The sequence below is a fragment of the Zeus faber genome, assembly GCF_960531495.2.
Source record: "Zeus faber genome assembly, chromosome: 16".
NCBI lineage: Eukaryota > Metazoa > Chordata > Actinopteri > Zeiformes > Zeidae > Zeus > Zeus faber.
The window spans coordinates 9,864,935-9,888,213 of NC_137202.1; the positions used below are offsets into that span (position 1 = coordinate 9,864,935).

The following is a 23,279-nucleotide window of genomic DNA, read 5'->3' on the forward strand; positions in this document are numbered from 1 at the left end:
TTCTTTCTCAGCCCTGGAACTTACACCATTATATGATCCAAAAAACAAATTTAAATAATTAAATTAATATCATTTTCATGCGAAGATTAGTCGACAAATCGCTTGAACTGACGACCTATAGTCGACGAGGACAATCTTTAGTCGGGGGCAGCTCTAGAAATGTTGTAACAGTATCAATGTTTTAGCTGGGCCACGTATCAACACCAGGTTACTGGAATGCCCCCCAGCATCAAGGGGTAGAATTTGATGTTGCCAGATATGAAATCACTGCTGGAAGGAAATAATTAAAATTGCATTAACACCAGGTTACGTATTATATTTGTGTGTGTTATCCCTCCCTGTGATGCATTACAGTTTGACCGTCAGCTGACCTGGTACGTTTGTTTCCCAACAACAACTTCTTCATCCTGATCTCCGTCATCCTCTTCATCTACACTTTCCTGCAGTGTGTCCTCCATCTGGCTCTCTTCCTCATAGTTGTCATCATCATCATCATCATCACCCTCCTGCAAAGAAAGCACCATTACAACATTGGTTGAAGACACTGAAATCTGATAAACCCCTCAATCTTCAGTTTGATAATAAATGACAAATTATTGAACTGAAATCAAAGATATTCACCATAAATCATTAACCTGAAGATTTGAGATATTATCATATTTCTCAGATATGTATCATCCTGTTGGATGATCAGTCTTTTGTGACTGTGAAGGGGGCAATTTTACAATAATGACCAGCTGGCTGCACATCATCCCGCATATTAGACCACTTCTTACCAGATACATTAATACAGAATATTGATTTGCAATGCTTCAATAAATAGTCAACAACAAGATAGCTCATCTTGCAACCACTATAATAGCCGCTTGCAAAAAAATTAAAAATAAATACAATTTCCAATCATGTCTTGAAGTCTTCCATTGTAGTGGTGTGTCGTGGTGGCAACGCGGACACAGAACACAACGCAGGGAATGTGCATGTAACGTAGGTTTCACGCAAGTAGTCACAAGATGGTGTCACTCTGGGGGGGGGGGGGGGTGTGTGAGGTATGTTTGTAATCTAATAACATAAAATAAAAACTATGCGTATTTATCGCATTAAGAGCCCCCACCCCTCTCCATGGCCTCACATAGCCCCTTTTGGTCACAAAAGCTGCTATTTGAACTGAAGCAAAATTGCCCATTGGGCAAATTTGTTAAACCCCTTGGTAAAAAAAAAAAATTATAAAAATGATGATAATAATAATAATAATAATAATAATAATAATATATTAATAAATATAGTCCAGGTAAGTCGCAGCAATTTGCCAATGTCAAAAACCTTCACCGCTTATTTTTGTTTGGAATGTCACCAAAATCCAGATAAATGTGAAATTATATTAATGTGCATTTTAATAATTTAGGAGGACTTAAATGTATATTTAATACAACGCAGACAATTAATTGTATTATATAATAATAGAACCCAGAATCGCGATTGTGGCGCCGCCCCTTTATAGAGCTTATTGTGCGTAATCACCGGGTGTCATGACATTTCACTGCATATATGTTCAAGTTCAAAAGATTATTTGTCACATACATTTACATACGGTCATACATATATGCAGTGAAATGTCATGACACCCGGTGATTACACACAATAAGCTCTATAAGCTCTAAAAATACTAAAAAATACCAAAATGTATGACCGTATGTATGTGACAAACAACCTCTTGAATCCATACTGAGATAAGCCTGCACTGTCCCTTTAAGAGTTTAAGTCGCCATTGATATTTAATCTCTGCTGTGTCGAGGTTTAACATGTGGACACAGAACACAACGCAGGGAATTTGCATGTTAACGGGTGTGCAACCAGTCCACATCAGTTATTTATGATGTTAGTGTTTATTTAATCCTACAAAAGAAGAGAGAATAATGAAAATGAAAACCTTAAGACCAAAATTCAATACTTTGTAAAGAAAATTAGAATACTTTTAAGGCCTTATTTTGCAAATATTAAATTCAATGCTTTTTAGACCCTGCGTCACCCTGTCATTATTAAAAATAAGGGAACACTGACTGCCGCTAAATACAATATGGTGCAGCCCTGGTTTGTGACACTGTGGTTCGCCTGGATGAAGAGGCCTCTTGGCTGCACATACCTCAAGATCCTCCAGGCTTCGCTCCCAGCCAATCAAAGAGCTCTTCCTGCGTCCCAGTGCCTTCCTGTCTGCATTATTGATGATGAAGGAGACCTCACGGGCAGACTTCTGGTGCACGACGGGCTGAGTCTTTAGCACTACGACCTGGACATGACCACATTTCAATCCATTACTTGAAAAACCCTGTTTGTCATAATATAATTACACCACACATATGAGCTAGTCAAAAACTTAACATAAAATATCAATGTGGTCCACCGTAGCATTCTGATAGTTATTGTCCATGGTGTGTGAGGGTGTGCTAGTGTGTGATAGGGCTGTCAAACGATGGTTCGATATTTGAATGCTTTTTGAATTAAAAAATAGGATACAATCTGAAAATTAACATTAGAAAAAATTATCAGAAAAAAATAAAAAATGCAGTTTCAGCAGAAATGTATTATTTTTTTAGAAGATGTATGTGCACATACAGTACATCCTTTTTGTGCGTGCAAGTGAATGAACTTTGTCCGTGCACTGCTCTGTGCGCTCTGCTGCTAAGGGAGTACCCAGTGGCATCACTGGATTTCCGTCAACACCGTGGCCAAAGCAGGCACAAATGACCGCTTTCATCGCGACGATTACCAGCTGCCCGCCAAACGGCGATGACAGATAAATTGCGCCGCTTTATCTGCAAAGATATGCGGCCGATAACCATCTCCCAGGGGTCTGGATTTAAAGATTTAAGCTTGAGCCGAGGTACACGATCCCAAGCCGCCTGACCATCACCGACAGAGTTGGAATGTCCTCTACTGCAGAGGTTCCCCAAACACCGGGGCGCGGACCATGCCACGCCGTAGTACATTTGCCACTGGCCCATGAGAACAAAGGCGGAAATTTCTTCAGAAGAGACCTGCTCAGCAGCAGCAGGAAACTGAGTCAATTTAATACATCCAGAATAAAAACAATAACTTTTTTTTGGGCTTTGTTTGAAGAAAAGATGGCTCTGATCAGAGCTGCGGAGCTGTTCCAGAACGGTGGAACAGTGTTTGTAATAGATATTCAAACATATTCAAACCTATGTGTTTTTTCAGAAGGAATATTCAAACGTGATTTTTGGCCAATGTTAACAGTCCTAGTGTTAGGGATGAAACAGTACAGTGGGCTCATGGTTCGGTATGCATCACGGCCACAAATAACCAGTTTAACGCTTTGTGTGGACTGTGTTTAAAAAGGGCGACCTGTGGGCGGGGCTTATTTCTAATGCAGAAATTAAACAGATCTGCAGATTTTTTTAATTTAAAAATTGAAATGATCGGGTCTTTTTTATTTTGACGTAGAGGAAAAAAAAAATAATATTGCGATAATTATTTTTATTGCCGGGAGGGGGGATTATGATTTTCACCGAACATTATGACCGGAGAGATTTCAATGTCGGACTTCAACAGATTTTCACAGTCAAAAACTGGCAATTACCGGATAACGGAAACTCTGGTATGTGTGTACCTTCTGGGCCACGGCAGAGAACTTCAGCACATTGAGTGTCTCGTCGTAGGTGGAGGCGCACTGGTTGATGTTGACGATCATGCAGGCTTTGCCCCGACCGCAGAAGAAGCCCTGCAGGTAGTGCGTCAGCTTACTCTCCCTAAAGGGAACGTGCTGCAGCAGCCTTGGGGGAGAGCACAGGTGCATGTTGAGTAAGGCACGACCCCTAACCACAATGTTAAATACAGGTTCACAATTTTCCCCAATGCAGTCTTTGTTAAAATGTTGGTTTCCATTCTAATTATTATTATTATTTTAATAACAGTTTCATAGCACAACCTTGTTTTATTATATAGAAACGCATAAGCTGCAGTTCCTACGCGGTGACCTTTGGACAAATCAGCTCTCTTTTACAAGAAATATTGCAGCTAAGTATAATTGTGAATACTATACATTTGGTAAGGGTAGAGCGGAGGATTTTCTTGGATTTCTCTCTCCAGGTAAGTATAAAGTGAGTTTGGTTCATCTAGAACAGGTAAGTATGAAGGTATTAGAGTCAGATTGTCTCAGGATTGTATATCATCGGAAATGTTGACTGACGCAATGGAACTTGACACACAAAAAAATATGAACTTGTTTTTGTCAAAAAAATATGCATAACCCAGACAAAATGTTTACATTGAAAGTAAGAGCTCATACATTCAAACATAAGACTATTTAATGACTTTAAGGCCTTATATTGTACATTCCAAACATTTTAAGGACCTGCAGGCACCCTATTATTTAATGCCCATTCAAATCAACAGCAGTTTAGTGACAGACTGAAACAGTATTACTTAAGACATCCATCTTACTTGGCCTGCTGGTTGTGTCGTAATGCATTGATGCACTTTCCCAGGATGAGCAGGGAGGTGTTTATGTTTCCGGCCTCTTTCAGACGCTCTCCTTTATTCTGGGTTTTGGCACATCGCTCCGAGCCGGCTAGGTCGCACAGAGAGAGCCTGCAATGTGCCACAGGAAACGCACAGTAACATTTAGGAGCTTCATGGCAAGTGTAGCATGTAAGAATATGTAGTGAGCGCCATGATTTCAAATATCACTAAGCATTCTGCCTTGTACGAAAAAGAGAGCCAATAAAGAGCCAATAGCTTTTTCTCTTCACATCAATGCACCCAATGAGGAGAGAGGAGTGGTGGTACTGACTCGCTGATGGCGTGCACTCGGGGAATCCCGACATCCTCGATCCTCAGGATGCGGATGGAGAAGATACTGTGACTGCAGATACGCAGAGAGAAAAAACAGAAGGGAAAAAAAAATAAAGTGTGGGCGAGCAAGCCAGTCTTTGAGTCAAACCTAAAATACTTACTGAGCATTAAATTATTGTGGAAACAGAGCCATAGCAGTCAGCCTAACTTATATTTAGGGTCCTACCAAATTTACTGTAAATTTTGCTTAATTTCACGAACCTAGACTCTCAAAAATAATAGATATTAAAGTAAAATAAAAAAATAAAAACAACACCATAATATTTCATGGACATGATTCAATTAAACCTTTCAAGCACACACAGTCAGTGTGAACCGTTCATCACATGCAACAACGTTTCATCTGATGCCTGGTGAACTATGTTTCCAACTCTTCTCACTCGTTCACAGGCACAGAATCTGAAAATATATCTGACACTGGTCGACCAGTGAAAACCGACCAATTACGGTCAACACATCATCTCACGTTTGATATGTTAACATTACGGTCACATTTATGTGCTTTATTATACCTCACAATGCAGCGTTACACCTCGGTGGAGAAAATATAGTGAAAATCCACTATATATTCGGGAGTCATGGCGGGGGTAATCAAATTGTGAAATTGCCAAAACAGAAATTAACAATAATCGTTATATATTTTCTGTGACTCAGTGATTCTAGAATGCACAAATAGACAGCCAAGTAACTCTCCCACTTCCAATATTACCTCACAATGCAGCGTTACGCCTCGGTGGATAATTGAGTGAGTGGATGTTGAGTGAGAGGAGGGAGGGCTTACAGAACCACAGGTCGTAGCATCTGGTCATATCCGAGGGACATATTGATATATATAAAATAAATGTTTGCGTAGTTTCAGCTGGAATTTCATACCTGCGTAGTTTGACTAAGAATTGTGTGGTTGGTACACAAAATGCGTGCAGGTTGGCAGGTCTGCGTAGATGAAAGCCGCATCATTTATTCTCCAGACTGTAGTTTTTCTAAGAAATTTCTGCTGATTTCAGCTCTGACGCCATGGAAATGCACACGATAAATTTGGTGGCACTTCACTATTTTTATATATATATATTTTTTTAATAAAAGGCGGGGGGGCAAATTGTCCATTACACCGCAGGGCGATGTGACTGATTTATACTATGCATTCCACCAAAATAAAAAATTGTGACAGAATTAAATTATTCTTGTGAGAATTTTGTTCACAACTCCCAGCTGTCGGACTCTTCAGACTCTCGTTCATCTTTCTGAAGTCCTCCCTTGTTCACCATACATTACACAAACAAATGAAGAGTTGGAAACCAAACGGCAATAAAGATAGCAACAGAGGAGATTTGCCGGTCCATCTGACCTTCTGCTGGAGACCGTGTTGAGTTTGGTGGAGGAGAAGCTTTGGTTCCTCTTGCCGAGCTTCATCACCTTGTAAGCCTCTTCTGCACTCTTCACCTGCACCCAGCGCAGGTCTACACACACACACACACACACACACACACACACACACACACACACACACACACACACACACACACACACACACACACACACACACACACACACACACACACACACACACACACACACACACCTTTAGTTGAAATGTAATGATGCATTTAGGGAAGAACAGATACTGTGTTTACATATCAGTCTAGCGCCAGGCTAGAGAAGGGGTTCTCAACCTGGGTTCCCGGGCAAGAAGGGAAAGGATGTAAAGTGTCGATATGGATGAACATTCAAAATAAACACCACCACCTAAATCCCCTGACCTTTAACAAAGGAGTTTCCCTTGACATCCTGGGAGAGGCGCAGGGCAGGCCTCCTTGGGGCCCCGGGGGCCCCCAGCTCCAGAAGGTCATGGATGTTCTCGTTGTAGATCTCGCAGAAGGAAACCCAGATGGAGAACTTTGTGTGCGCCTCCACGTCCAGACTGACTGCTTCCTCCTCAGCCACGCTCACCCCCAACAAGCTGGAGCCTGAACAGAGACAGATAATCAGTCTCATTGTGCTGTACATCTTTAGGACAGCAGCAATTTCAGTTGTTCAGTTGTCTGATTTGATTTACACAATAAAGTATTCTCCAACTAATAATGGACTGAGGTTACAATTTAGCAAAATTGACATGACCGTTCCCTATTAGATGGCCAAATCAAATGTTAAATTTGTCGGCCCTTCCCTGAAAAGACAGAGCCTTTATCAACTCAGTGCATCATCATACAGTACATACATACATCATACATATATCATTCTGAACTTATTTGGTGTTTACTGTATTAAAATTGTATTTTATAGACTTCTGGAAACCAGTTTTCTTATTTTTGTTATAGGGTTGCCGCGGTTACATGGTGTTCGGGCATACACCGATAATAATAATAACTTAAATTTGTATAGCGCCTTTCAAAGAACCCAAGGTTGCTTTAGAGGAGAGGGGCAAGGGGGGGACGGACAGACAGATTAAGGGAGAGAGGAACAAAAACAAAACAAAGGAAAATCTAAACTAACTAACTAATGGGGAAAGGCCATGGTGAAAAGGTGGGTCTTGAGGGTTGTTTTGACGAATCCAAGGTTGGGGCGTTATGGGAGGGAGAGCGTTCCAGAGGGTGGGGGCTGCCACGCTGAACGCTCTGTCCCCGAAAGTTCGAAATCTGGCACGGGGGATGGACAGCAGACACATGTTTGAGGACCGCAAGTTCCGGGATGGAGAGTGCTGGTAGAGGAAGTCGGACAGTTATTGGGGGGCGAGTGCGTGAAGGGATTTGTATGTGAGGAGGAGGAGTTTGTAGGAGAAGCGGAACTTGACCGGGAGCCAGTTGAGGTGGATGAGGGTGGGGGTGATGTGCTGCCAGGGCTTGGTGTGGGTGAGAACCCTGGCAGCTGAGTTCTGCACATCTGTCCAGGGCTTTGTCGGGACCCCAGACAGGACTCCATTACAGTAGTCCAACCGCGAGGTGATGAAAGTGTGGATGAGGATTTCAGCCGCGGAGTCTGAGAGTGAGGGACGGAGACGTTTTTGAGGTGACAGAAGGCGGACTTGGTGATGGATCTGATGTGTGACTGAAGGGAGAGGGTAGAGTCCAGGCTAACACCCAGGTTGCAGACCTCGGGAGATGTTTTGATGGAACAGCCGACGACGAGGAGATCTCCAACCTTCCGGAGCAGCGACTTTGGGGCCACAACCATGAGCTCTGACTTTTTGCTGTTGAGTTGGAGTAGGTTAGTTGTCATCCAGGTTTTTAATGGCATGAAGGCAGTTGACCAGAGACTGTGGCGGGAGCAGAGTGGATGGTGAGGTGCTGAGATAAAGCTGTGTATCATCAGCGTAGCAGCGGAAGTTGAGACCATGGTGACGAATGATCTTGCCGAGGAGGACCAGGTAGATGGTGAAGAGTGTTGGACCGAGCACAGAGCCTTGAGGAATGCCATGGTTGACTGGGGCATGGGGGGAGGAGGAGCCGTTGATCTTGACAAACTGAGTTCTGTTTGACACATATGAGTGAAACCATGACAGAGCTGTTCCAGTGATGCCAAGGAGGTCGGATAGGCGTTTGAGGAGGATTTTGTGGGAAACTGTGTCAAAAGCAGCGGAAAGGTAGAGGAGGATGAGGATACTGATGTGACCGGAGTGTGCAGCGAGGAGGGGGTCATTGGTGATCTTCATTAGGGCAGTCTCTGTGCTGTGGTGTGCTCTGTAGGCTGACTGCAGGGGCTCGTAGAACTCATGGTTGGACAGATGTTGATGGAGCTGGGCGGCCACTGCTCTTTCCAGGCCCTTAGTGAGGAATGGAGGTTTGGAGATCAGCCAGGTCCAGACCAGGCTTCTTCAGGATAGGAGTGATGGAGGCGATTTTGAGACTGGGGGATAACTGTACCAGATGCTAGAGAGGAGTTGATTATGTCTGTGATGGAGGGGCAGAGGGTAGGAAGGCAGGCTTTCACCAACACCGTTGGCATAGGGTCCAGTGAGTAGGTGTAGGCTTTGGCCACCAACCTCAAGACTAGTGAAACATCCATTAGGGAGAAGATTACATTACTTGCCCACCGCCCCCACCCTCATTTTGCTTCTTTAAAAAATATATATAAATAAAATTAAAATAAAAGCCATTTAGTTAATTTTCGTGTATAAGCGCCGACGTTTATAAAATAAAACAAAACTCAAATTTGTAAAATACTAATCATTCGGACGCTCCAGAAGTGAAAGTGGATTCGTGCGTACACACCAGTCACAGTTTGTCACATTTCACGGAGGAGAGGAGAGAAATAAGGCTCTCGACCTTAGATGAGGTCTAGATTGGATCTCCTTCCACCTCCAGCCGTAACCAGCGCCTTGCGTAATGGGGACACTGACACACCGAGTTAAATATTTTTTATCGGACCTTACCCTCTAGAGATGCTTTACTGGTGGAACCCAGCTGACTGGCACTGCTTTTCTCATTCTGAAGGAAAAAACAGACATGACCAATCAAAAAAAAAACAAAACAAAAAAAATAATAAAAAAAAACCAGCAGCAGCATTTTCCCCAATTGAAAATAAAGCAGGGGTGCAATCGGTAACCACCAGGTGGCACATATATTTCTACTAGTGTGGAACCTCTTTGAACTGTCTGAATAGGTTCCTCTTGCACAAGGCTTCCTCCGCCTGCTGCTCCCTGGTCAGCCTCATGAATTCCCTGCAGCGCTGAGGTTTGATGCTCATCTGGGTGTAAACTTTGTCCTGGATGCTGCTGAAGATCAGCTTCAGAGACCGGGGCAGGAGGCCTGCGTCCGCATCCGGCCCTGGAACAGATGGGGGGGGGGGGGGCATACAATATTACACAGGGTGTTAAATCCCTGGTGCTGATCATTAGAGCAACCCTGCCAACCCTGGGAAAATATAGTGAGTACCACAACAGTGTAACAGGGAGTTTCTGTGGCGTTTGAGTTCCTGCAGCTAAATGACTCCATCAGTTATTCACACCGTAGCCGTCTCGTAACGAGGATAATAGAATCATCTTGTAAAGTTACCGAACATGTTTACCAACGAGAGATGAAACGATTTCAATTTTCTTGACCGATTCCCATTTCTCATTTTTGAAGTCCTGACCTTCAGATTCCGATTTGCGATCTGCTGTACGTCAATGGCAAATACATCCCGTAATCTGATCACAATCACATGATTGGACAGCTGCACATATGGACTATACTGCAATTTCCAGTTACCACAATAGTGATATTGCAGCCAACATTTTCTTTCTTTCTTTTTAGAGCGTCAACTATGCAACGAAGTTAAATTCCATTGGTATCGGGTTTAAGTATTGGAGCATTCTTAGGAGTAGAGTACATGAGCACAATATATAGGGTGTGTATATTTGACCGCCACAGAATCTGAAAATATATCTGACACTGATCGGCCGGTGCATCTCACGTTTGATATGTTAACATTACGGTCACATTTTTGTGTGCTTTATTATAACTCTCCCACTTCCCATTTAACCCCCTAATGCAGCGTTACACCTCGGTGGATAATAAATGACTGCTACGCACACCCAGTAGTGCCATCATAAATCTCCAAATGTTGGTACCAAGCTGTAAATATGCATGCATTAAGCACCACATAAACTCCATCTACAAAATCAGTGTATCTAACAATTGTGATCACAATTCTGGTCCTCCACTTTTAAGGTACAGTATAAAAAGTTATTACTAAGAAAATTCACTATCTATTCGAGAGTCATGGCGGTGGTAATGTCAAATTGTGAAAATTCCAGAACAGAAATTCACAACAATTGTTATTTCTTTTCTGTGACTAAGTGATTCTAGAATGCACAAATAGACACCCAAACGGAAGTGTGGGACCAACCGAGGAATGTGAAGGTCTTGCCGGCGTTGGTGACCCCATACGTGAAGACCAGAGAGTTTCCTCCTTCCAGAACATGCCGAAGGAGGCCTTTCACAGTGCCGTCGAACAGCTCGCTCTGACTCGTCTCTGGACCAAACACCTGCAATAGAGGCGTCATTTCAATCCAACACAAAAACATTTGAAGGTGCCCCTCCACCCAAAAGTACGTTTTCTTTGCCATTTCCTCCTCTTTGAAACATGACTAGGGTTGTCACGATAACATTTTAGCTTAGACACCTAATTGCCATACAAATAATTGCGATTTACAGCTTCATTGTCTTTTTAGCTAACTGTATGCCACGAACATAGTAAACAGCTATAATAGGGTAATAATATGCATCCATCTTGTGAAGAAGAGCCATTGGCCTTTTCGGAAAAAATCTTCCACGCTATTAAAAAAAAACAAAAAACAAATTAATCACTGTGAATGAAATAGGACTAAACCTGACCAACTGTATAAAGGAGAAAAATGTCACCAATCGACAGGCAACATTGTACCAACCTGAGAGAACTGAAAGTGCTGTCCCGTCTGTGGCAGAGACTTCTCGCTGAGCCTGGCCGACAAGGCCGAACTGGGAGGCTTCAACAAGACTGTGTCAGGAGACTCAATGATAATGCAGTCCTACAAAAACACATTAATATCATAAATGGCACAATCATACATCTGGTGTTTGCATGAAAAAAATATAAAATGGTATGTGAGGTAGGAATGCACCAATCATGATGTTTCATGGCTGGTTCCAACGGACAATTAAGAAAGAGGAATACATGAATAAGATGTGTATTTTTTTGCTTGATGTTTAGCCGGAAAAGAGGCCCGCTGTCCAGCGGGACTCTGTTTCGCCTCCTTGTGCTTGTGTGCCTGGGGAGAACCCCGCTCGGAGGGAAAATCGGGACAGAGCCACTGCTGCTCCAGAATGTACAGATCTGGGGGAGTCACCACGGTCGGAATGGAAATGTAAATAATCAGACTGAGCTGTAATGTATATTCTGGCATCCAGGGATGATGCATTTGTGGGAAGAAGGTGGCATAGCTGGATAGCAAACTAGTGTAGGCGGTAGTAACTCGTCGCGTTTGAGCGAGTTAGGCAGGTAGGATTTAGCTCGGTCGAAAAAAAATTAAAAATTAAATAAGGACCACAAAAACAGTTTAGCGGTCTAACTCCACAATTTTTAAGCAATTACTTTGTAACATACATAATGTGTTAAGAAGTCTCAGAATTGACTTTAAATTATTCTTCTTTTTTAAGTACTTGTTCGTGTTCGGTGCTCCCAATCGTAGGTTTGTGAAGGCCTTTGAGACTGTATTGCGATTAAGGGCTTTATAAATAAACTTGACTTGACTGATGGAAAAGACAGCCGAAAAAAAAAAAAAAAAAAAAAAATAGATAAAAAGAAATAATAAACGGCCAGTTGCTGATCGCGTGTTAGGAGCAAAAACTGGCCAGTGCATCTCTAGTGTGAGGTGACGGTACGATAGTTTCTCATGTTTCGATAATACCGTGATGAAATGCATTTTCAAACACTGGCTCTCAATTGCGAAGTTAAACTTACTGATTAAAATAACTGCAATAACTAAAAAAGTAGTTTCGATTTGAAGAGGAAGAATTATTTGGAAAAACTCAACAAATATCATACTTCATATAAAGCACATAATTCACTGTGATGCCATACAAATTGGATTCTTTAACATGTCATTTAGACTTAGACTAAAAACAGATAGTGTAAAAGCCTGTTATTACAAAATCCGTTATTCTGCATCATCCTCATAGTTTACAACCATTGTGACTTCTATATTTATACATTCAGTGAGTTCAACACACAAACATGCACTTACCCGAGCTTCCCCGCTGTCTCTCTCTGCTGAGGTGAAGGGCCTGATGCGAAGGTAAACCTGCAGGTGCTCCTTCTCCTCAAAGCTGGAATCCTGCAAAACAAGTCAAGCTCACAGCTTCAAGCTCTACCAGGAGACAGTCTGCCTATGCTGCTTCATGCACACTAGGCTTGTGCCGATTCATCAAGTGTTCTTGCATCGCACATAAAAAAAAAATAAAATAAAAAAAATACTGTGATGTTTTCCCTCTTGTAGTTGTGACTGTTGTTCCAACCCTCATTTTGAAGTGTATTTTCTAAATCAACTACAACCACATAAATAGAATATCAAAACAACTTTGGCCCTGTTAACACCTGCCATTAACACGGGTCTTGGTGATCATCACCAGTGGATTGGAATTTTGCATGATCGCCCAAGCCTAATACACACCTGCATTCCCTACTTAGAACAGATTTAGGAACTTGTGAACTTTTGTTCAATCAAGTATGATGATCATGTCTACAATCGTGACAAGTCTGTATACCTCAATACAACGTGCTGTTCAAAAAAATAAAACAACAAACCATGAACAAAAAAATAAAAGTGTGCAATAAAATTAAGAATTCAGTCAATTATTCTTCATATCCATCACTTTATTTATTTACTACTCTATATTATAGTCTTTTTAAAGAAATCTCCTGGGCACTTTTTCAGTGCTTTTGCACAAACATTTGGGTCTGTGATGGGCAAAAACAAACAAACAAACAAACACACAAACTGTGACATCCGACAACCCAGACAATTTTTTTTGGGCAGCCTTCGTCAGAAAATATGTCCTGAAACATGCTGTTTAGATTTTTGATTGCCTCATATGTCACTAGGTGCCTCAGTAGAATTAGAACCACCCACCATTTGAGTAACTTCACCCACTGCTGGAAAAATAACATGGGAACTGGCAGCACAAATCTTTTGAAAGAAAGAAGAATTAATACCAAATGTCCGTGAAGAAACTGCAGAAGATGGAATTGTAAGTATTTAAACCAAAATTCCACTGCAGTGTGTTTCTCTAAACACACTTTTCTTTCTTAAAACAAACAAACAAATAAAAAAAGAATAGAAAAAAAAGTATGCGATAGGTTGACTGTAGTCTGCAACATGCGAACCACTGTGCTTTTCTCCAAACAAAACCAATAATAATAATAATAATAGTGTTTTTAATTGTTTAGGTATTTATTTTATTTTCCGACGTTAACATGAAATGAAAAATTCCCGCAGACAGTGTCCATAACCCCCACAAGCTTGGAGCATCGTAGATTGCCTCAAATTTGTTCAGAAACAGATTTGTTGACAAATAAGGTGAAATCAGTGAAAGTTTACGGACAAAATACAACGGAACCAGGATGGAAGCTTGAACTATTGGCTCAAAGAACTGGGCACTTGTGTTCCAACCCCATTGGCTCACAGAACTCAGGGCCTTAGGGGCGGTGGCTCCTCCCACTTAAATAGAGTGTCAAGACCACGGTGGATGTAGAGGCATGTTAGAATGCACAACCTGAGTGGTATTGTCAGCAAAAAAAAATAGAAATAAATGAAAAGATATTATGGAGACCTCAGAGACTTATGTTTACTTGTGTAACAGTGCATCTTTAAGATAGAAAGATAGCATATGGCAAAGAAATCCAGTCTGTGTGATGTCACAGCTCTCAAAAAGAGTGCAGCAAAGAAACCCAGTCATTGTGATGTCACAACTCTGCACATGTAATTACAATTGTGGAATATCTCACACAGGGACGGCAAACATTTACAATTTCTACACTAATTGTCAGGGTTTTAGGTTTATTGGTTTTTGTTTATTGCCAATTTTTCCCCGCCTAGTTTTATTAGTTTATTGTTATTGCCCACATTTTCTGATAGCACAATTTCCAAACATGGATGAATAAAGTATCTATGCATCAAATAAAGTCTGGCAGCTAAAAAGAGGTGTTCCCTTTTAAAATATTTAAATGTTTTTTCACTGCCACCTGGTGGTGGTGGGGGGTTGGGGGGGGGCTGTCAAGTAACAGCACAAGTTGGTTTTGAAAGTTGTTAAAGCCACACATTGGAAAATATGCATGTGCACCAAAGTTAGTCCAAATTTCAAGGTAAACCTTATGGGCCACTCAAACTACTTAATCTACAAAATTTGTATGTTGTTACTTTTGGATATTTTTTCCCAATTACCAGACAAACAGCAGAGAGTATTATATTATAACAGACAACATATCTGTATTTTCGTTGGGTGTGCAACATTATAGAATTATATAATATTGTTATAAATATTACCATAAGGAAAAAAATGTTTTTTTATTTTTCTACCTCTAGTGACCTGCTCTTCTTGTTATAGAAACATCCTTAAGCTCTGATTGTTGGAAACATATACAGCCCTGTAACTTTTAGAAACAGCTGCTAACTAACCGATCTTTTCGGGAGAACCTGTACTTTTCGTACCTGAGATTCTAATGATGCACCAAACTCTGAAAGCAGGTCCTTCTTCAGGTCGTCGATAAAAGCAGGTTCCCCCCTTTCCAGCTTGCTATTCAGGCATGATTCCATCATGCTGTGAAGAGAAAAATAAACTAGGTTAAAAACAGTTTAAAATGCTAACCAACTAAGCAATATACTGTTCGCATAGGTTGTAATGCTGCTTCACATCACATATGAATCTTCGTAGTATCGGATTTCTGACAACTTTTTTTACATTTGACTACTTAAATTGCATATAAGCAAGCAAAGCGAGGACAGCTTGCAAGGCTGAAGGAGCAGAGTGAAAGAGTCGGCCGGCATTGCAAGGAGAGCACCAGTGTCATGGTTTGAGAGACGGCAAGCGGAGCGGTCACCAGGGCTCTTCCATTTCCTCCATCATCTCTCAGCAGCCTATAGCTCTGTTCTATGGTCTTGTCGTAAATCAGACAGCCAGGATGCAGGTGACGAGGATCAAGCAGGTCTAGTGGTGAGTGGATTGAGAGGAAGAGTAGAAATTTTGCAGTTCTCCGATTGGATGTTGAAGTCTCCCAGGAGGACGAGTGGAGTGCCGTCTTCAGGAAAGACGGTGAGGAGGACATCAATCTCATTGAGGAAGTTGCTTAGCTGTCCAGGGGGGCAGTAGATCACCACAATATTGAGTGTGATGGGATGAGATACTGACACGGCGTGGATTACGAATGTGGACACTGAAAGGTGTGACAGCGGGAGAGCATTATAAGTCCACTTAGGCAAGATGGTGGGCCTGGGTGTGTAAGAAAATGAGTACCCAACTGAGGGGGCCGCCATAGGGTTTGCTTGTATGATCCACCTCCTATTCGATCTACCTATTCTGCCATTGCAGATCGGGTCTCTGTTTTCTACACCGCCGCATTGCAGTTCTAGAGTCCTCCGGCAACAGTGTGATAGGGGCTGCTGGAGAGTTGGGTAGATCAGGTTCGAAGGGTTCCTGCACCTGGGTCAAGTAGACAGGAAGAGAGTAGGAGAGGTGCTCGACCTTCCGCAGGGGATGGAGGTAGGTTTGCGGATCCTCAGTGGTCCTCCGTCAATGGACTCACGCAGGTAGAGTAACTAGTCTTTGTTTGCAGAGGCTGATGCTATTGGTTAACTTGGTGGACAACAAGTACACGTTCGGCAGGTGGAGACAGACCCCTATCACAGTAAGCTACTACTTCACACCAACTGACAATTCCCAAAACGGGTTTCCTCGGGGAAACTGCTACAGATTAAACAGTGATTTAAACCGAACAACGGATCGGATATAACAGACAGTAACCCACCCGCTCTGCCAGGTCCCAGAAATAGCTCCGCTTAACTTCACTGCAGAGAGATGTGCAAGATATGTACCGTACAAAACATTATACACTACGTCCTTGAGCAGACGCTTTTGTCTGAAGCGACTTACAATAAATACACGTGTTACAGTATTAATAGAGTAGACAGTCTTTGGTTGTATCCCGATTCATTGATTTTATTTTTATTTTTAAAGAAAGGCCGATGGGAGTACAAAACGCTAAACTCTCGCATTTACGACTGAGTTAGCTGCGCCAGCTGCAAGCTCAGGTGGCGAGCGGGCCCACCTGCCAACGTACTTACTTGAGGTTATTTTCGTGCGTTCAAACATGCGTCCGTTCTCTTGGCAACCCGAAGTGTATTCCAACTCCGGGAAAATCGAACTTATTTTTTCCACGGGGGAGAGGGGGGGGGGGAAATAAACAATACCTCGCCTGGATGACAGTTTGTAAACATCGGATCGTTAGTCGCGTAGCCGCTAACGTTCCGCTGCGCTGTTCGTGTCTATGTCGCGCTCTTATTTTGAATCGCACCAATCCAATCGCACTGCGACCGGAAGTAGTACCTCTTCCGGTTTCACGGGGGGGGGGGGGGGGGGTGGCGCTGGCGCCCCCCGTCGGCCGCGCGTGGTAAGTTAGGCGTCGTGAGATTTGTTGCGTCCGGGTGCGGTGGGTCACGTCGTCCCTCAACGCTCGCCGCGTGTGTCGTGGAGATTAAAAACAAGAGTAATAAAAATAACCTCACGTTAAACATCTCGCGTGTTTGCCGGATCGAGACCACAAGATGAATGTCCCGCGCCGGGACCCGCGCTCAGTGTCGATCGGAAGCGGCTCCGACGCGTCACGCACTCCCAAGTGGGAACTGCGGGTGTGTGTGACTGACAACTTTTCTCCTCCTTTTTGTTTGTTTGTTTGTTTGTTTTTTCAGAGTCTGGCATGCTGCTTTCCTGTGTTTTCGCCCCTCCTGTCGTTTAGCTGATCTCATTGCTTCTGCAGTCGAGTTTGTGGACAGAATGCACACACACACACACACACACACACACACGTCACCGATTCACAAATCACCAAATCCTTCCCCAAATCTCAGTTGTTCATTTGCGGGTGAGGGTTAGGCCGATCGGAGGTGGAGCCGATTAAAAGCTATTAGATGCACTTAATGTATTTGTATGGATTGAACGTTCTCATTAATTCCCACGCACACTTTTGGTGGAAAAGTGTACAAGCTCCACATGTACTATATATTCAGCTGTGTGTGTGTGTGCGTGCGAAGATTCAACCTATACAAATACACACACGCAGACACACACACACAGCTGAATATATATGTACAGACTTTGTCATTTTTATTTATCTCTCAGCAGAATTTTGCCAGTGAAAGAAAGTCTCAAAATGTGTGTGCGTGCATGTGTGTGTGTGCGTGTGTGTGTGTGTGTGTGCGTGCGTGTGTGTGTGTGTGTGTGTGTGTGTGTGTGTGTGTGTGTGTGTGTGTGTGTGTGTGTGTGTGTGTGAATGCTTGTATGTGTCTAACCCTTGGAGCACCAGCAGATCAGTTTCATCCAATAGCCTGGGGAAGGAAGCCAACACTGGACTGCACAATACATCTGGTAGAGAGACACAGAGAGAGAGAGAGAGAGAGCGAGAGAGACTTTGACTTTTATGGTGCCTTTATTTGCAGTTAGTCATGTCACGTCAGCAGAAGCTTGATTATGAAGGAAACAATAAACGAAACAAAAAAAAAATTAAGAGACAAACCACAGGAAAGTCACAGGTCACTAATGAGGGAGTCACCCTGGACTGAGCGCAGCACCCGAAACCCCGAAGAGAGAGAGGGATGCCAGATATTGGTAATGAATGTGTTATGCAAACATTGATGTATTGACAGACTGAAAAAAAAAAAAAGATTTACGTTGTTATATATATATATTTTTTTTTCCCTCGTTCTTTCGTAGGGTGGGTCGTGTTTTTAAGTAAAGTAACGTCAGTAAAATGCGGTAAAGTAAGTAAAAAAAAACAAAAAAAAACAATAACACAAACGGAGCGCGGCGCATGCGCAGCGCGGGGGAGACGAGACCGGGGAGAGAGCGAATCGGGAGAAGGAGCAAAGTTGGAAACAAATCAAAGCGGAGCTGGGGACCATGGAGGGGCTGCGGGCGAGAATCCATCAGTTATTGTAGAATGGGAAGAAAACACGTCCACTATGCCGTTATTATATCAGTAGTAACACTACTTCTGATAATATGTGTACATTGCCCGTGTTGCCGGAGCAGAAGAGCTTTCTTTCGCCGAGCAGCAGAACAACACTAGGTAACCAAACACTGTTTTCACTCCGAACATTTGGGACCGTCCCGTCTCCCGAATATTCGTTGAAAAGACAACTGGTGGCGGTTGTTTTTTTAATTTTTATTTTTAACGCGTCTAAACGGCCGAGCCCGAGTTTCATCCGTGTCTTCGGGAATCTTGCGGGACTCGTCGTTCCGGCTCCCACCACCTGTTGCTGGGCGTCAGAATAAGTACGCAGCCAGAGATTTCACTTGAAGTGGGAATCCGTGAGGTTGTTGTTTTGTCAACGTTTATACTTTATTTAGCCGGCACGAAATGTTTTTTTTATTCTTTAGGAAACAGACAGCCAATGTGTTTGCGTTATGCGTGCGCCCCCCCCCCCCTGTTTCCATTGTTGGTGACGGGGTCCGCCACCCGCTAGAAGTGAAGCCAGGCATCTGTGGTGGATTTAATCCGCGTAGGATTTGAAATGTAGTGAGGGTCTTGGAGTGTACTTGAACACGGCCTTTAGTTACTTTAGTTAGTTACTTTAGTTTCGGTTACTTTGCACCACCGCTGAGCTGTAAAATGTGGTTATGTTGGGACAGCTTCGGTAAGCATGATACCGAAGCTGTCCCAACGTAACCACAGTTTCGCTCAACCCCAAGAGCGAAACGAGAGTTGCATAATCCCAAACAATTTATTTGAGAGCAGTGGGAAATTTGGTCCATTTGGCAACATCGGTGTCTTTTTGCTCTAATCACATTGCAAGTCGGGATATTTGACAGTTGAGTTTTGCCAAATCGCGGCTCAGTCCTGTGTTTGCGTGGCAAATGGGCCGTGTTCAGGTCGTAATCAATCTCTTCTGAATTGACCGTAGGTGTGGGTGCCGGGGCTGAGCTGCAATCACCGCCTTCTCTCTTTGGCCGAGAAGGCGCAGAGGAAGCAAAACAAAACGAAACAAAAAACATATGTACGGTACTGGCCTGGACCCTGGTCCCCCCCCCCCCCCCCACAATCCCCTCAACGATCTGTTAATGTTCTTAGTGGCTGTAGCAAAGTGGGCTCCCGACTTCAGACCTGAGTCACGGGTCAGGAATTCAAGAGGTGTGCAAAGGCCCGGTAGTTTACTACCAAGTAGCATGTTGGAAACACCACTCCATTGTTCCTGTCTGTATTCCTCCGTTGGGTTGATACTATTTCGATTGTTTGATTGAAGGAGGGCTTGTGGGCCATTGGGGCCCCGAAGCAGGAACGAATGCTTCTGTGAGGCCCTCGTCATCGTAGAAGGGAGGGGAAGAAATGTTTTTCAAATGTTGAGGGTTAGGGAACAGACAGATATATTGGTATTTGTCTTCTTCCTGGGCAGCATGCGCATGGTTCACTTTAAGAGCTGTCTACACTTCATGTCAAACAAAAAGGGGAGCAGGTTAGAGGGGAATGTCACTGGCTCAGAGCCCCTAATGTTACAAATCTGCTTCTGTAAATGGAGAACTAATATAATGGGATTCACTCGGATTTCACAATGGCTTACACAGATTGAGCCATTTTGCTGTTCTTGTTGCCATGGCATGACACATAAGGCTGTTTAATCATGGTTGTAAATGTTGGTCAGTGTAAATGTTTTGCATGTTTCTTCCACAGGTAGATACAAGCAAAAGCACTCATACGCCTACTTGTTTTTACAGTTTAATTATTATTTTATCTAAAGTGAAACATACATTAGATGGCTTATAAAACATTATAAGCTGCCATACCTTTATTCGTTTTTAACCTACAAACTGTCTTATAATGTTTTTTTGATCTGCATGTCTGCTTTGTTGTAAAAGTAAGTGATGCACAGGATATTGTGTCCCTTGTACCGAATATTAGGGGGATACACACTTGACATAAGCAAAGTGTACCGTAAATGCAGCTTTTCGACCAAGCTCTTCCTAGATGTGATACTTGGTAAATTCCCTACTTCTGCAATAAGCATCACTGAACCACATAAAACAAACATTGGGAAATCCCATCAGTTTTTCACACCCTCTGCTTTGGGATTGAGTTTGGTGATAGAATTCAAATAAATGAATAGGCTCAAGTGTTTTACTTATTTAGATTTTGTTTTGTCATATGTGTGCTTTTTAAGCCATTGGAGATGTGGTTGCATTCCATTACACTGAAAGTTCAACAATTAAAATGTATGATAGGGTGACTTTCTTGTTAATCAGCATCACAGATGGAAATTCTTGATGATGATTTTAGGATATGGTTGGTTTGTGGTCTTCTGCCTATTCATGTGGTGGTCTGATCATTTCAATGGGATAAGTGAGTGACTTGGCCCTTTTCCATGTTTGTCTGTTGCAAAGTTGTGTAGTATGCTGGAGATTTGCCATTACATCACAATTAAGCATATTAGAACCCAAAAAACCTAAAACATATTCGAACACACTTTGCAATGCTGCACTTTTCTGCCAAGTGCTTTACAGTAATGCAAAACAAAACAAATCTGTAGGGTTTTTTTTCACAACATGTAACAACATTCCTGCATTCTTTGCTGTATAATTCCATGTTTCTGTCCAACAATCTACTGTCGTGGCACAAGCGTTAGAATGTTCAATGTTCAATGTTCCTTCTATTGTGGGATGAGATACAGTATTACTGTGTGTCTTTTAAGAAATCAAGAATAAATGTATATTGTATATAAGTAAATAAATGAATATTTAACACTGCAGTGTTAGTTTCCCACAGGAAGGGGGGAAATGGGAAAAATAAAGTGAAGGTCAAAGGACCTTCAATCTTCATAATTTGCCTCAATGGGCAACATGTTTGCCAGTGGCATGTCTTGTCTTTGAACATCTCCCTCAACATCTCCCTTAAACACACCCATGAATATTTAGATGTGGTTACTTATTGCATTGGTCTTTAATGAAGTGTGAACAAAACACACTTTAAAGTCTCCTCCACTCTCCTCCTCCTTTGACTTACCTTTGAGCTCAATAGTTGTAGGCTAACCAACAATGACCCCTATTTAATATTGTTTGAGAAAAGGCTTATAGTTTGAGCACCTTGAGAGGTGGGGATCTTGGTGGAAGTATGAACGGTTCTGCAGTTGGAAAGAAACTGGTTGGACTTTGGCCTATGGACACAGCGAGAGTGGTATACTGCAGGAATATGTTTGTGTTTGTATTGAGCATATGCTTTGATAGCTTCTAAAGTCGTTAGTGGTAATGTGTGGTGTGTGTGTTTGTGGGTGTGTGGCTGTATGTGGGTGAGACAGGGAAAGACATTAATGGTGTGTGTGTGTGTGTGTGTGTGTGTGTGTGTGTGTGTGTGTGTGTGTGTGTGTGTGTGTGTGTGTGTGTGTGTGTGTGTGTGTGTGTTACTGTGCAGGAGGGATTTGAGGCTTGGATCAACTGGATTTCCTAAAGAGAATTTCTTCTCTTGTCAATGACAGTGTGTGTGTGTGTGTGTGTGTGTGTGTGTGTGTGTGTGTGTGTGTGTGTGTGTGTGTGTGTGTGTGTGTCATTTTTTTGTATGAGTGTCTGTGTTTGCACAACTAAGTAATTTCGCTGCTGCTCGGTTTTCCACAATGCTCAACTCACTTGTGCAGAAATGGAGACACACCCAGCCACAAAAGGGGGGAAAAGGAATGCGCTTGACACACTTTGAGGCGACTAAACATAGATGTATAACAAGCGTAATATAATGGTGAGCCACAGAACGCCCACCCCTCATCCACACACTCACACAAGAGGGTAACCAGAGAAGAAACCTGTAGTACGGTGGATGCTGTCAGCAGGGTCAATGAGTTTGTTTCCAGGGGAACATTTTAGGAGGCCCCCTCCTATCAGTGAGGTTTTGTCAAGCTGCTCACCCCTGCCCGTTCCTTAAAAGTCAACATACTTTAACAGAAGCCCCTTCTTCTGCCACAGTCCCAAATGTAATGTTGTGGGGTCCTACCACATTTATATTGTGCTGTTAATTATCCCATATTTTTCTGTGAAGCCTGCTGAAACCTTAAAGATAAATGCATCATTTATGCACTCTTGATGCATAATTTTTAAAGTTCATCCCTGTTTTATTCTCACCCGTCATATATTATGCAGGTAGGTTTCAGACTTTTCTCCATACTGGATGTGCTGCTCCATCCTCCCATCAGGAGTTCAATGCAAGTAATGGGGGACAAATCCACAATCTACGTTCAGTATAAAAACATGAGTCCATAGTAGTCTGACTTTTCAAATGCAAGTTATTTTTTCGTCTTAACCTAGGAAGCTTTTGCTATCGGGACACATTGAAATGACAAAACCTGAGAAATAACGGCATTAATACTATGATGTGTGCTGAAGAATGTTGGGTGATGTTCCATGTGCAGCTGCCAACCGGGAAAAAGGAACTTGCAGGGGTCTGCACCTATACTAAAGGATCATGCTCCAGAGCAGATTAGGCAAGGTAATAAAAATAACAAGGTGCTGATGGGGAAAGCTAAAAACAACGTGCCCACAGTGTGCACACACACACAGACCACCTGTTGCTAGTCCTAAAATATGCTTTATTATCAATACTTTGCATGTTTATTTTTATGTGTGTGCACCTTGGGAAGTTCTCTCTCTTTGAAATGAATGTGAAAATGCTTATCAAAATAATGTAACATTTCAGGATGAAAATAAAACACAAAT

The 23,279-nt window shown here is 42.5% G+C and overlaps 2 protein-coding genes across 2 annotated transcripts in view; one reads left to right on the forward strand and one right to left on the reverse strand.

The window, feature by feature from the left end:
* Window positions 1–15,136, reverse strand: part of kif20ba (kinesin family member 20Ba) — a gene marked incomplete at its 5' end in the record, with an annotated part of 55,667 nt that extends 40,531 nt beyond the window's left edge. The window contains 13 exons of the mRNA XM_080017059.1: window positions 372–506; window positions 2,141–2,284; window positions 3,626–3,830; window positions 4,459–4,605; window positions 4,808–4,879; window positions 6,215–6,326; window positions 6,627–6,833; window positions 9,236–9,290; window positions 9,445–9,629; window positions 10,693–10,831; window positions 11,234–11,353; window positions 12,569–12,658; window positions 15,032–15,136. Of these exons, the coding sequence (XP_079873185.1) occupies window positions 372–506; window positions 2,141–2,284; window positions 3,626–3,830; window positions 4,459–4,605; window positions 4,808–4,879; window positions 6,215–6,326; window positions 6,627–6,833; window positions 9,236–9,290; window positions 9,445–9,629; window positions 10,693–10,831; window positions 11,234–11,353; window positions 12,569–12,658; window positions 15,032–15,136 (1,716 nt within the window). The remainder of the gene's footprint in view (window positions 1–371; window positions 507–2,140; window positions 2,285–3,625; window positions 3,831–4,458; window positions 4,606–4,807; window positions 4,880–6,214; window positions 6,327–6,626; window positions 6,834–9,235; window positions 9,291–9,444; window positions 9,630–10,692; window positions 10,832–11,233; window positions 11,354–12,568; window positions 12,659–15,031) is intronic.
* A 3,338-nt stretch (window positions 15,137–18,474) lies between these two features.
* The window catches only part of rin2a (Ras and Rab interactor 2a), a 42,801-nt gene continuing 37,996 nt past the window's right edge, over window positions 18,475–23,279 (forward strand). Inside the window, exon 1 of the mRNA XM_080016083.1 lies at window positions 18,475–18,660. The gene's annotated coding sequence lies outside the window, so the exon portion shown is untranslated. The remainder of the gene's footprint in view (window positions 18,661–23,279) is intronic.